The 14,668-nt window shown below is 37.7% G+C and overlaps 1 protein-coding gene across 8 annotated transcripts in view; it reads right to left on the minus strand.

The window, feature by feature from the left end:
* The window catches only part of LOC115209166 (putative leucine-rich repeat-containing protein DDB_G0290503), a 260,054-nt gene that overhangs the window by 63,610 nt on the left and 181,776 nt on the right, over window positions 1-14,668 (minus strand). For all 8 annotated transcript variants that reach the window (XM_036501511.1, XM_029777396.2, XM_036501513.1 and 5 more), the window contains 2 exons: window positions 7,024-7,092; window positions 5,955-6,008 (listed from right to left, as the gene is read on the minus strand). In XM_036501511.1, the coding sequence (XP_036357404.1) occupies window positions 5,955-6,008; window positions 7,024-7,092 (123 nt within the window). The remainder of the gene's footprint in view (window positions 1-5,954; window positions 6,009-7,023; window positions 7,093-14,668) is intronic.

Genomic DNA, 14,668 nt, shown 5'->3' on the forward strand with positions numbered 1-14,668 from the left:
AATAAATTTACTCTTTAGTATATCGAGATACTTTTAATATAATTTTGGTAAATGTATGTTAAAATGAGATGTCAGCATTATTTTCATTTTTGCGTAATTTAGACGACAGTTTGTTCACCGTAACCTGTATGTATATATATATATATATGAGTTAAAAACCCCTTGGACAGATAAAAAGGGTTAAAAGTAACCCACACAGACAGGCTGCCAGTTACACTAAGGCAACCTTCCATTTTAAATGAGCCCCGCACTCAAGAAAATAATTTAGTTAAACAACATGATTTTAGTCATCCATTGATGTTAAATGAATGCAGTAAATTAAACAAAATGGTAAAAGAATGAAAGAAATTTAAGTTGATAAAAGAAGACAGGCTGCTGTCTGAAGGAAAAGTTTTTTCCTCTTGTCAAGACAAAAATGTTAGAAGGAAAGGCCATTTTTATAGAGAACCAATTGAATAGGCAGAGGATAGACAAGAAAAATAATTTATAGGAGTGAGCCATGAAGAAAGTTTCCAAGAAAAAAAAAAAAATGGAAAAAAGAGAAAAAAGAAAAATTCTAGAAGTTGAGAAATAAAAATGTTTAAATAAAAAAGAAAAATAGAAACTACAAGATTCTTTCAATGGAAATAATTGAAATTTAAAAGAAACTATACATATATATATAATAAAAATTATTATTATTGTTGTTATTATTTGAAATAGTTTCATGTGGACCATGTGACAAAGTTTCGTAGCCTTTTTACAGAAACCTATCTTGCCAGGTCAGCTAACTGATTCGGTTAAGTATTTAAGTATACAAAACTAAGTTGTGTGGGGCTGGATCAAACTGTTTTAAATAATAATAGTAATAATGTATATAACTCCTACTAAATGTGTTGTGCTCCTGTTTCTTTCATTAGTCCACTCACCCCTGTGTGTGTGTGTGTGTGTGTGTGTGTGTATATATATATATATATATATATATATGAAGGAACTTGTGGAAGAGGTAGACTTGAGGTGGTGAAGCATGACCTTCGACCATTGGGCCTCACAGATGCAATGACAGGAGACAGAGACCTTCGGAGATATGCTGTGATTGAGAAGACCCAGCAACTAAAGTGGGATCACAGCCATGACTGATGCCACTGTTGCATGTCCGACCCATTTAAGAGTACCCTCGAGGCATTGAGCGATATATGCTTAAGACCTGTTGAGTCAAGTAAAACCAAAATCGCAACTGTGGCCAGTGCCCCCTAACTGTCTTCTGTTCTGGTGTCATGTAAAATGCATCATCCGAAAGTGGTTGATGCCAGTATCCCCCGACTGGCTGCAGTGCCAGTGGAATGTAAAAAGCACCATCCAAATGTAGTGGGTGCTAGGTCCGCCTGATTGGCTCCCTTGCCAGTGGCATGTAAAAGGCACTATCTGAATGTAATCGATGCCAGGCTAGCCTAAGCAACTCCTGTGCCAGTGACACATAAAAAGCACCCACTACACTCTCGGAGTGGTTGGCATTAGGAAGGGCATCCAGCTGTTGAAACATTGCCAGATCAGATTGGAGCCTGGTGCAGCTGTTGGCTCTCCAGACCTCAGTCAAACTGTCCAATCCATATCAGCATGGAAAATGGACGTTAAACGATGATGATGATATGCATTTGTGGGTATTTAAAATTTAAACTTTTCAACAGAAACGAGTACAACTGAAGAAAGCTTTAGTTTCAAACATTTAACATGGAACTGAAAATAATGATGATGATAATAATGATTTCTGATTTAGGCCAGCAGTTTTTTTGAGAGGGGAGGACTTAGTCAATACAAAAACAGTACTTGACCGGTTTTGTATTGAGTTTGAAAATACAAAAGGCAAGGCTGACCGTGGCAGGATTTGAACTCAGATTATAAAAGGCCAAAACGAATACCACTAGTAATTAAAAGTAATAAATAAATAAAAATTGAAAGTAAAAAAAATATTAAAATAAAGCAAATTCAAAAGTAATTATAAAATGAAAGAGAGAAAGAGAGAGTGAAAGAGATAGAGAGACCATAATATTTGTTGTACCCAACTACCTGACCCAGTGAAAGAGTGTGAAAGAATCTGTATAAACCAAATCTATATTGTAAGATATGTTACTGACATGTGAGAGAGACAAAGAGAAAGAGAATGAGAAAGAGAGTGAGAGTGCTTAAAAGAAATGAATATATATTAAATATTTACTTGCATTGTATGTCATGACATTATATAAAGTAAAAGAACAAAAGTGTTACAGAGTTGTTGTGTGTGTACCTGCCAGTAACTGCTTGCTGTTCAATTGTATTAAGAAATGTTCACGTTAGAAAAGTTGGTGCAGAGGGCAACATATATGTGTGCATGTGTGTGTGTGTGTAAATATATATGTATATATTATTCTGTTCATGTCGGCCTCTTACTACCCTTGAGTTTCACTTTAGTCACACAAAATCTTCAGCGAAGTTGTGTCTCTACTTGCCTGAAGATCCTGTGTGCCTACAAGTGAAACTCAGAAAGGCTGAATCAACCAAAATAAAATATCATTAAGTTCTACCGTATCATTAAACTCTTTCTTCTGATAGTTAATACTAAATGGCTATGTGTGTGTGTGTATATATACATACATATATACATACATACACACTATGTGTGGGTTAACAAGGCAACCAATGGTTTCATGTGAAGAGATCTTCACAATTGTTCAAATGTATTGGTACTTGTCTCCATTTTGGATAAGAATATCTATATGACACATACAGACTTGGAAGGAAATCATATGTTTAAATAAATATGATAAAAGCAAACAGCAGTGACAACATTTAAGAGCAATTTCCACCACTCTCTAAACAAAATTTATAAAATAATAAATACCATACATCAGCCACTTGGAAATTCATCTTATGGTGCTTCTAAAACATATATATATGTATGTATGTATATGTGAACATACATGCATGTGTGTGTGTGTGTGTATATGTATTGTTGTTGCAATGTGTAATCCTGGGCTAGTTATGTTCCAGCAGATCTATAACAGGTAGCAGCTAGGTATTTGGTCAATCAGACCAGTGGTTCTCAAACATATGACCGCAAGATTTTGTTATTAAGATTTACGTGCAATAAATTGGTTAATATATTATTACAATACACAAAATATTTTGACAATTTTTTAAATACAATTCCTTATAATATTTAATAATAATAATAATAATAATAAAAAATTGTATTTTTAAAACATAAAATGGCTATGAAGCGCCATTCAAATGAAATAGGTAAAAAAAATGGTTGAGAACCACTGTACTAGATTATCTACAGAACCATAACTTTGGATGAAGGGCACACTTCACAGTCCAACATACATCGGCTTAAATGTGTGTGTGACCATGTCATGACATCACACACTGACTGTAAACAAACATCACCGTCATACAAATGCAATCTTCTGTGAAAACATGTCTGGCCACTGACCTGTTCATATTTGAAGGACTAAAGGAAAAAATTACTTAGCTTAGAAAACAAGTGAGGGTTGGTGAAAGGAGAGCATCTGGTTGTAGAAAATCTGCCTCAACAAACTTTGACCGACTCATGCAGGTATGGAAAAGTAGACATAAAACAATGAGGATATCTACACACACACGCACATACACCAGTGCAATAGAGTAAATTTGTTTTGTGGAGTCACCGTCAACATGGGAATAATTAATCCTGTTGACTTAATCCTTTAGCGTTCAGATTACTGTAAAATGCAATGCTTATTGGTTCACACTGTTTTGAATTAATCATGCATTATCCCATAGCTTTGAGAGTTTGATGATGTGATTGCTTGGTTTTAAAACATTGTAGGTTAGGTGTGAAAGGTCTGATCTAGTTGGATGGAACAACAGAATATTTGAGCTGGACTCACTGGCACTGTTGATTACAATGAGGGTTTCAGTAGATCTGATCAGCAGAACAGCTTACTAGAGGAATTAATGTGCAAGTGGCTGAGTACTCCAGAGACATGCATATCTCAGGGAGAAATAGTGCGACACAGAATGCGACAAGGATGGCCCCGTTTGAATTACAGGTACAACTCATTTTTGCCAGCTGAGTGGATTGAAGCAATGTGAAGTAAAGTGCCTTGCTCAACAATACACTGCATCGCTGGGTGTCAACCTCATGACCTAACAATCGGAAGCCAAATACCTCTAACCATGGATTGGAGAATTGCGACCTTCATGCATCTTATTAAAACACCTGCAGAATATTTTTGAGTGTTTGTGTGTGTGTGTGTGTGTGTGTGTGTGTGTTATACAGGCACAGGTAAATAAACGAAAAGGTACAATCTGTGAGAAAAAGAAACAGAAAAACAAAACAAAAAAAAAATCAAACTATTTAGATTGGTAAAAAGAAAATGGCAGAGGGGATACAGAAAAAGATAGAAAGCAAACAAATCGTTACCGACAGGAGACTTAAGACTAGACAGATATATCAAGGTGCGATATAATATCTAATCCTGTATGGGTGGGTGGTCTGCTGGATTGACCAAGATTGAGAACTGAAAGGAAAATCATTTTGTTATAAAAAAGGAAACCAGCAACTTCTCTAAGACAAAGGAAAACCCGAGTTAATTTTAGTTTAAAGAAACAAAAACAATAAAAAACAAATTAAATAAAAAAAGTAATGGTGAAGCAAAAATTATTTTTACTATATCAATTGCCACTCTGTAACTCTTACTGTTTCATTTTCCTCCTCATCCTCCTTTACTCTCTCATTCTCTCTCTCTCTCGTACTTACTATCCACTGGACTGTCTGTCTCTCTTTCTTTGGACTTACTGACTCTCACTCTCTCTCTCTCTCTCTCTCTCTCACCCACTGAGCATCTTTCTCTCTCTCTGTTTTGTTGTATTCCTTTATACCTCTATACAAAATATGTTGAATTTCATCCCTGATGGAGTCTGCAGAGGGGATTGACATGACCATTCATGCCCCCAGGGATTAATTAAATTAGTACTAACTAGGTAACAAAGGCAAATCTTCCACTACTACTCCTCCTCCTTCCCGCCCTCTCCAATATCTGTGAGACTGTGGTGTGCCTCTGTAAAGAAAACATTAGAATTAATATATCAAAACATCAAAAGTATAAGTCTTTTATAGGGATTCCAACTAACATTGGGAAAAACATTTAGTCATAGAAACTTGGTTGGTTTCTTACTCTCTCTTTCTTTTTGGAGAGAGATGAAAAAAAAATTGAAGAATACAAACAGAAAACCTAATGAGATCCAAGACTTGAACTGAAGTGCTGTGAAAAGAAACTTCAGATAAATAATTAGAAGTATAAAAAATTTAAAAATATAATACATTAATAAAAAAGAAACTGAATCAAAAATGCCATTTTATGAAAACGTTTTGATTAGATAAATATCAACAATTTTGGTCAATTAGCAATGAGAAAGGAATCTTGGAGAGCTTGAGTTCTAAATGTTACCAGCTGCTATGGGAAAGAAAACATTCTTCAGACGAAAAAAAAAAAAAGAGGATTTAAAATGGTACTGAAATAGAGGGGAAAAACACATACATAAAGAAATGAGAATCATATATTAATTGAAATTTTTTCTTACACAAAACTTTCCTATGTCCAATTGATGAGGAGAACTCCAGCAGAGAAGAAGCGAATGAATGTTGAAAAAGAGAATGAAAGAAAAGGGAAGAGATATGAGGATTATTAGGGAAAAAGGATTGGTTATTAGGAATTGTATTTTGTAAAGAGAACACAGAGCAAGGTGTCTGGGTGTGGAATATAAAGCAGACTGTAGAATAGAGAGGTTTCTGGGGTGGAATATCGAGTAATGTGTCAGGTGTAGAATATAAAGCAGGGTATAAAATACAGGAATTTCTGGGTGTAGAATATAGGGCAGGGTTTTGGGTATAGAAAGTATGCGGGGATTTGATACCTGGGTAAAAATGAAAAGAAATTGCTGCTGTTACTTACTTTCTCAGTGCTGCCTTGTTTTATCAGCCAGCCTTGCTTCATATACATCATATCCTGGAATAGGTAAAAAGGTATGTTGTGTACAAATGCTTGAGCAATGTAGCTAATGGAATAATCTAAACATCTACGGTGATGCCAACAAATGAAACACAAAAGACTGAATTAACTTATATGAGCTGTTTAATAAATAAGCCTACAATATTTTGAGAAAAGTCCCTGTTTTCAATTCATCATCATCGTTTAACATCCGCTTTCCATGCTAGCATGGGTTGGATGGTTCGACTGGGGTCTGGGAAGCTATGAGGCTGCACCAGGCCCAGTCTGATCTGGCAGTGTTTCTACAGCTGGATGCCCTTCCTAATGCCAACCACTCCGTGAGTGTAGTGGGTGCTTTTTACATGCCAGGCGAGGCTGGCAACGGCCACGATCGGTTGGTGCTTTTTACATGCCACCAGCGCAGAGGCCAATGAGTCCAGTGAAGTGTTTTGTTGCAAGTGATCTCAGCTTGTAATGGTCAAAATGTGAATTTACATGACAATTTAGCATTGAATGCTAATAATAAGTGATGATATATCATAATTGAACTGGCTTCAATGAGATAAGTTTATCTCTGCTGGCTGGGTTGACATCCCGTCAGTTCCAAACCAGCCAGCAGAGGTAAACTCATCTCACTGAAGCCAGTTCAGTTAATGTATATCATCACTGTCATTTAACATCGGCTTTCCCCATGCTTGCATGGGTCAGATGAAATTTGTTGAGGCAGATTTTCTATGGTCAGATGCCCTTCCTGTTGCCAACCCTCACAAAGACACATATATAGTTTCGTGTGTGTGTGTGTGTAACCGACTTCTACAGTTTCTGTCTACCAAATTCAGTCACAAGGAATTAGTTGGCCTGGAGCTAAAATAGAAGACATTTTCCCAAAGCTTCGTGCACTGGGATTGAACCCAAAACCACGCAGTTTCAAAGCAAGCTTCTTAACCACAGAGCTATGCCTGTACCTACTGTCTGCACCTATTAATAAATTCATTAACATTGTGAGCAGATAATTCATTAACCGATATCTTACCTCAATCTTCCTCTCTGGTTTCATATCCTTTTGTTTTGATACGGAATTCATTTCTGAAGATTTAGCCATCTAAATCACAAAAGACAAGAAAAACAATTTTAAAAAATCTAAAAAAAAACAAAACAAAAAAAACCCAATGAATTTTACCTGATATTATAAATTAGTTGTCAGTTTTGACATTAAATCTTTTCAAATTTGGAGTTTCAAGCAAACAAAATCAATAAAATCTGATCAGTGATATATATACTTTATAAGTTGGCCTTCATAATTAATATGGTATTTTTTTTTCTTTGATGAGAGAAGATTCTGGAATGATGACAGTTTTGTTTTTAGATTTTTTGTTATCTTTCCGAAGAGGATTATTACAAAAAATAAAACCAGAGACATACTAAAATGTAATCATTTTTGAAAAATCATCATTAGCATTATCATTGTCTTAACGATTAGTTTTAACACACTTCCATGAGCCAAGAGGTATATTTTGAGACAGATTTCAACAGCCAAATGCTTTCCCTATTGCCAACACTCACCGGTTTCCAAGCAAGGTGATAGCTTTCTCTAGTCTAGACATGTTTTCACTGGATATTGCAAACAAACAGCACCACTTGTATGACTATGTTTGTTTATAGATAGCACACAATGTAGGTGCAGGTGTGGCTGTATGATAAAAAAAAGCCTGGTTCCCAACCACATGGCTCTGGGTTCAGTCCCACTGCATGGCACCATGGGCATGTGCCTTCTGCCATAAACTCGGGCTGACCAAAGCCTTATGAGAAGATTTGTCAGAAACTGAAAGAAGCTTGTCGTGTGTGTGCGCGCGTATGTATGTATGTATGTGTGTGTGTATGTATATATATATAACCTGTGCTAGCACGGAAAACGGACAAACGATGATGATGATATATATATATGTGAGCATGTGAACATTTTTATTTGTGATTGTTCCTCACCACCACTTAACAAATGGTGTTGATGCGTTTATATCCCTGTAACATAGCAGTTCAGCAAACAAAGACCGACAGAGTAAGTAACATGCTTTAAAAAAATAAGTACTAGGGTCAATTCATTTGACTAAAAAATCCAAGGCAGTGCCTCAGCATGGCTACAGTCTAATGACTGAAACAAGTAAAGGTTAAAAAATACATATATTACGTAAGGATAATGAAGAGAAAATTATTAAGAGTTGACCGACTGTTTCAGAGTTGAGTGTTTTTGCAGTTTTGGTGTAAAAGAAAAAGTAAACTCGATTCAAGTTGTAAGTCATAGATATCCACGGTCTTAATACTAGCTGGCACAAACACACAGAGATTCATGTATGTGAATATATACCGTTTCCATAGAATGTAGAGAGTAGTTGTTGATTAACAGTAAAATCACTTTTGGTTCATTACAATAATGTTTTAATCTGTCATAAACAGCAAAGTTATGAAGTGTGAATGTGCTATATCTACAATTGATATGGTTCACAAATTGAGGTCTGCTCAAATCGAGGCCTTCCAACTAAAGTGTTAAGAATAAATACAAAAAAAAAAAAAAGTAAATATTTAGAAGGGCCACAATGATCTATTTATAACAAATTCACATTCACAACTTGACAAATATTTAACAACAAAAACATCAGTGAAATTAGATTGAAAGAAAAAATATTTTTTTTTCTTTTCTGTTAAAGAAATAATTATATAAGAAATAATCTTTTGTGACAGGATTATCTGGTGACAAGAACTGGGAAAACAAGTTGCAGAGAGTCGAGTAAACAGGTGCATATAGCAGACTAAGAGAGAGTATGCTCCGTTGAATAAATGGGCTTTTTCCAACATGAATAGAAAGATTTTGTGAAAAGATACACTGAGAAACTGACCAAAAGATTATCACACAGTAATATGTCTGTGTGTGTAAACAAGTGCATATTCTGTATAAGAGGTTTTGTTTCAATTCCTACATATACTAATGCCTCCTTTTTTTTTCTGTCAGGGACATATATGCACTAATATCAGACAATTTTCTATAGTCAATAGTTGGTGAATGCTTACAATATTTACAAAATATATTTCAGTTCAGTTGCAGGATTTCTTAGAATCTAGGTATATCAACATGTAGGGCACCAGAATTGGCTGGGTACTTAGTAATGAGACTACAGTACATTGAAGCAACTCTTTGTCGTTTGTTGGTAGTATACTGTCAGTATGTATGTATAGTTGAAATTTACAGAAAAACAAAGGACGAAGACAGGTGTAGAAACAACAAGCAGGTGTATTAGTTTAACACTCGGGAAGGTGAGAAAGTCGTTTACGTTTCAAACCTACGCTCTTCAACAGAAAGGAACACGGGGAAATAAACTCAGAGAAAATAAAATGTGTATATATATATATATATATATATATATATACACACACACACACACATAAATATACATAGACACCCAATCCAATATAAACCATAGATACAACCCAGGGTTGGTTCCAAGAGTAGTGTATGCATAAAAACACAAGCGGGGTTCAAAATTTACTTGCATTCTTTTTATATACACACAAACTGCACACATAATGCATCACAAACATGATATATATACAATACAGATATAATATACACTGCACACAATAATATACACATCACACATACAATAATTAACATTAACTTACAAATAACAGCAACAAGTGTTTTGTATTAAAGAAAGAGGCCACAAAATGCTAATTAAGAAATTGCTAATTCTACATACAACTGGCTTAATAAAATCTTTCCACCATGAAAAGCTCACTAATTTTAACAATGACAACTCCAGCAGTTGCCCTTATGTCCACCTATCCACAATGCTTAAATGTGATGATAAACACAAGAAAACAATTTATATAAATAATACACACACACACACACATATATATATAAGACAAGAGGGGGCAGAAGTTGAAGATAATTTGTATAAATTGAATTTAGTTCCCTATTATGCAGGAATTGGCACTTGTCCTTAAAATAAGGAGACCAGTACAACAGAACTGTAATTAGACAGAGAAGGACATTCAAAAGTGAGGAAAATATTTTTTGCTGAGCTGTTAATAAAAAATCACAAAGAGAGAGAGAGAAAGAGAGATAAAAAGAGTGGAGAGAGCAGAGAGGGTGGCAGGGAGGGAGAAAAAGAGAGAGAGAGAGAGAAGGGGGCATATTTACTAAAGTAGAAATTTTTCTTAAGAGACATTTTAAATATCAGATGTTGCCTGGATTCACACAATTTGGGTCAACTTAAAAGTGGCCTCCGCCAAGGAGAACAGGTTAGTTAGTTCCCTGCCAACAATAAACGGTAATAACTGAAAATAGACATTCAATTACATTATATTTAAAGGGTGGAAATGTAACGAAGATAATCAAATGGACTAAATGCAGCACAACATTAAATTATGTCTCTTGGGTTCAAGTTATAATAAACCTAACAGGAGAGTACTTTTAGCTTTCATCCTACTGGAGTTGATAAAATAGATACCAGTTACATACTAGGGACTCAATCAAATCAACTATATCTCACACTTTACAAATACTAGCAGTATCGCCTGGCGTTGCTCAGGTTTGTTTCGACCCTTTAGAATTGGAATTTTTGAAAAGTAAAAATTTTGCATTATGTAGCTTGTTATTCTCTTTAAGTGAATATTTTTCTGGTTGAAATACACCGAAAAATGGCAACACAGCAGTCAAAAAATTATTAAAAAATAGGGATTTTCATAGAAAAAAAGCACCTTTTTGATGTAAATAATTTTTGGTGTTAACATGGGCTGATTTGAATTTTTTCTTCTACGGAATGAAGAGCAAGCCTTCTATCATACACTCAATTTTGGTCAACTTGTGCCGCAGGGCCTTGGAGGAGATAGTGTTAGTTGAAGGCTACCAAACTTGCCATACACAGACAACTTCAGCTTTATATATATAGAGATTGCTATAATCGTTCCATTCCCACTATGTTCACCTCCATTGCTTGTCCCTAATCAGCTGTCACTCTCCTCTTAAACTCACTCTCAAGAACTTATTCACCCTTCTTCATTCTTCATTCATACTCTCTCATATATTCTTTCTTGTACCCGAGGAGTCTGCTCTGACATCCCTTTCCCACCCTCATTGTTGTCTTTCTACCTACTCTCACCCTCATATAATGTGGGATGGCCATGTATTTCGATAGTAAGGCACCTTTTTCTGTCCCTCTATTCTACTTTCACTCTCAACACCTGGCAAAAAGCCACATTCTCTGGTCAAATGCACCCCCTCTCCAATCAGTTCAGAGGGTTTTCTTCTTTTGTCTTGCAAATTACATGGCAGCCCCACCAGTGCTGGTGTTACAAAAAATGTACCCAGAACAATCTGAAATATGGTTGGAATTAGTAAAGGCATCCAGCCGTAGAAACTACGCCAATCCAGACATTAGCACTCAATACAGTCCTCTGGCTTTTTGGGTCCTATCAAACCATTAAACCCATGAAAGAGACATTAAATGATGATATGCGATTATGTTGTACATGTCCAAATGTACACATGTATGGAGTAAACACATGTATACTTGAATGGTGATACATTGTCTGTATGCACCCTGCATGCATCGTTAATCTACAAGGATCCACAATCATATAATGAATACCATACACAAACCTGCACATGACATGTTTACACCACATTCACTCCTCCTCCTTGCTTAAATGTTCACTTTTTTTATGCTTGCATGGCTCAGCAGAATTTGTTCAGGCAGATTTTCTATGACTGGATACCCTACCTGTCTGCGACCCTCACCTGCTTCCAAGCAAATTAATATTAATATTTATCGAAATCGAAATCGAATTGAACCAGCCAGGATCCCTGGTCTGGGGGTACGTAAAAAGCACTATCCGACTCGTGGCCGATGCCAGCACCGCCTCGACTGGCTTCCGTGCCGGTGGCACATAAAATACACCAATCTGACCGTGGCCGTTGCCAGCCCCGCCTGGCACCTGTGCAGGTGGCACGTAAAAAGCACCCACTACACTCACGGAGTGGTTGGCGTTAGGAAGGGCATCCAGCTGTAGAAACATTGCCAAATTAGACTGGAGCCTGGTGCAGCCTTCTGGCTTCCCAGAACCCCGGTCGAACCGTCCAACCCATGCTAGCATGGAGAACGGACGTTAAACGACGATGATGACGACGATGATGATCCATAGCCAGATGTGGTTTCGTGGAAGATTGGAAATAAATGGCAGTGACTGTACAACTATCATGCAATGCCAAGGCAAAGACATTCACACACACACACACACGGGGTGGTCTGGTGTTAGGAAGGGCATCCAGCTGTAAAAACCATGCCAAAACAGACCCAGAAGTCTGGTGCAGTCTTCTGCCTGGCCAGTTCCTGTCAAATCATCCAGCCCATGCCAGCATGAAGGGTGGATGTTAAAAGACGATGATGGTGTGCCTGTGTGTACCAGAGTAAGCACATAAGTGTGAAACAATGTGGAAAAATTAGTACTCGAACACCGGAGGTAGAGTAATATGCTTTATTAACAGAGCATATATATATGTGACTGAGAAGATCCAGCAAATAAAGTGAGTCCACAGCTGTAACCTACACCAGTGTTGCATAACCAGCCCACTCAAAAGTACCTTGGATTGTAGAGTGACATGCAATGCTTGAGAAGACCTTTTGAGTCAAGTAAAATCAACAGCAATATCAAAATCAAATCAAATGGAAATTGTAGTTGTGAGCCCCATGCCAGTAGCATGTAAAAAGCACCATCCGAACGTGGCCAATGCCAGTGCCATTTTGGCTGGCTTCCGTGCTGGTGGCACGTAAAAAGCACCCACTATACTCTTGAAGTGGTTGGCATTAGGAAGGGCATCCAGCGGTAGAAACAATGTCAGATTAGATTGGGGCCTGATGCACCCTCCTGGCCTCCCAGACCCCAGTCGAACCGTCCAACCCATGCCAGTATGGAAATCATGTTAAATGATGATGATGTATGTGGAGGTGCAATAGCCCAGTGGTTAGGGCAGTGGACTCAAAGTCATAGGATCATGGTTTCAATTCCCAGGCCAGGAGTTGTGAGTTTATTGAGTGAAAACAAAGCTCCACAAGGCTCCAGCAGGGGGTGGCAGTGAACCCTGCTATACTCTTTCACCACAACTTTCTCTCACTCTTCCTTCCTGCTTCTGTTGTACCTATATTTCAAAGGGCCAGCCTTGTCACACTGTGTCACACTGAATCTCCTCGAGAACTACGTTAAGTGAAGTGTACTTGGAGACCAGCATACCAGTCTCCCACTCTCCACACCACTGATGTTGTTCAAGGGAAAGGCAAAGGCCGTTGCCACTTGGTATGTATGCTTCAACAAGATCCAATGGGGCAGAAGACTATGTTGAGCTCCAATGCCTGCTTTGCCACAGTTTCTAGGGATGGATGCCCTTCCTAACACCAACCACCTTAGAGTGTACTGGGTGCTTTTTTCATGACACCTGCACGAATGAAGGTCACCAACAGGGATTTGGTGTTATGGGGTTATGAAGTTGAAGTATGAAAGCGGGACAGGCACAAGCGTACTACTACAGAGGAGATACATAGTTCCCCTACATTATATATTCTGAAGTTTCAGAGCATATTCCCAAGGTACAAGAAGGTGACTATAAAATGAACATGGACTGGGGAGTGAGAGGCGTGTGAGGAGTGTGACAGGTGATTATATATATTTTCTTTCGTGTATATAGCCATTTTCCTGTAATGAACTACAAAACCAGACAGGAGTGATTAAGAAAGCAAAAGTATTTGCATTCAACAAGATATTTTATGGTTGTCGTCGTTGCGCTAAGATTCTGATAAAAAGTTACATTAAAGCAGTGACATGCTCCTACATGTCCCAGCATAGAATCATATGATTCAGCATAATAAATTGAAGGAGATTTAATAAACTGTATTGTGACAGGTAAAGTAGGGTCAGAGATATGGGGATATGATGTAGTGGAGGTGGCCTAATGAGGGCAGCACAGAACAGTGGAGGAGCTGTAGAGTGGTGAGTGTAGTTCAGAGCACCAGAATAGATGTGTGTGTGTGTGTGATGGCATGAGTGTGTTTGTGATGGCATGTGTGTGTGTGTGATGGCATGTGTGTGTGTGATGGTTACACTTGTGTTATGGCGCGCGTGTGTGATGGTGTGTATGTGTGTGTGTGTGTGTGTGTGTGGTGTGTGATGGCGTGTGCATGTGGGTGATGGCGTGTGTGTGTGTGTGTGTGATGGCACGTGTGTGTGTGTGTGTGTATGTGATGGTGCGCGTGTGTGTGATGGTGCGTGTGTGATGGTGCGCGCGTGTGTGATGGCACGCATGTGTGTGTGTGATGGCACTCGTGTGTGTGTGATGGCGATTATGTGTGTGTGATTGCATATGTGTGTGTGTGTGTGTGTGATGGAGATCAGAGAACCTCTCCAGATTGAGCCACTACTTCACATTGAGAGGTCACAGTTCTGTTATTATGGACAGATGGTTAGAAAGATGCAGGAAAGAATCTCAAAACAGACTCTTCAAGCTGAGCCAACTGGCTGGACACGTAGGGGGTCAGACCATGTGTGAGATGATTGAATTATAGCTATAGTCTCAGTTGGTCATGCTTGAGAATACATCCAGTAAATGATAGGACCCTATGAAGGAGATGCCT

Source organism: Octopus sinensis, linkage group LG3 (assembly GCF_006345805.1).
Source record: "Octopus sinensis linkage group LG3, ASM634580v1, whole genome shotgun sequence".
Classification (NCBI taxonomy): domain Eukaryota; kingdom Metazoa; phylum Mollusca; class Cephalopoda; order Octopoda; family Octopodidae; genus Octopus; species Octopus sinensis.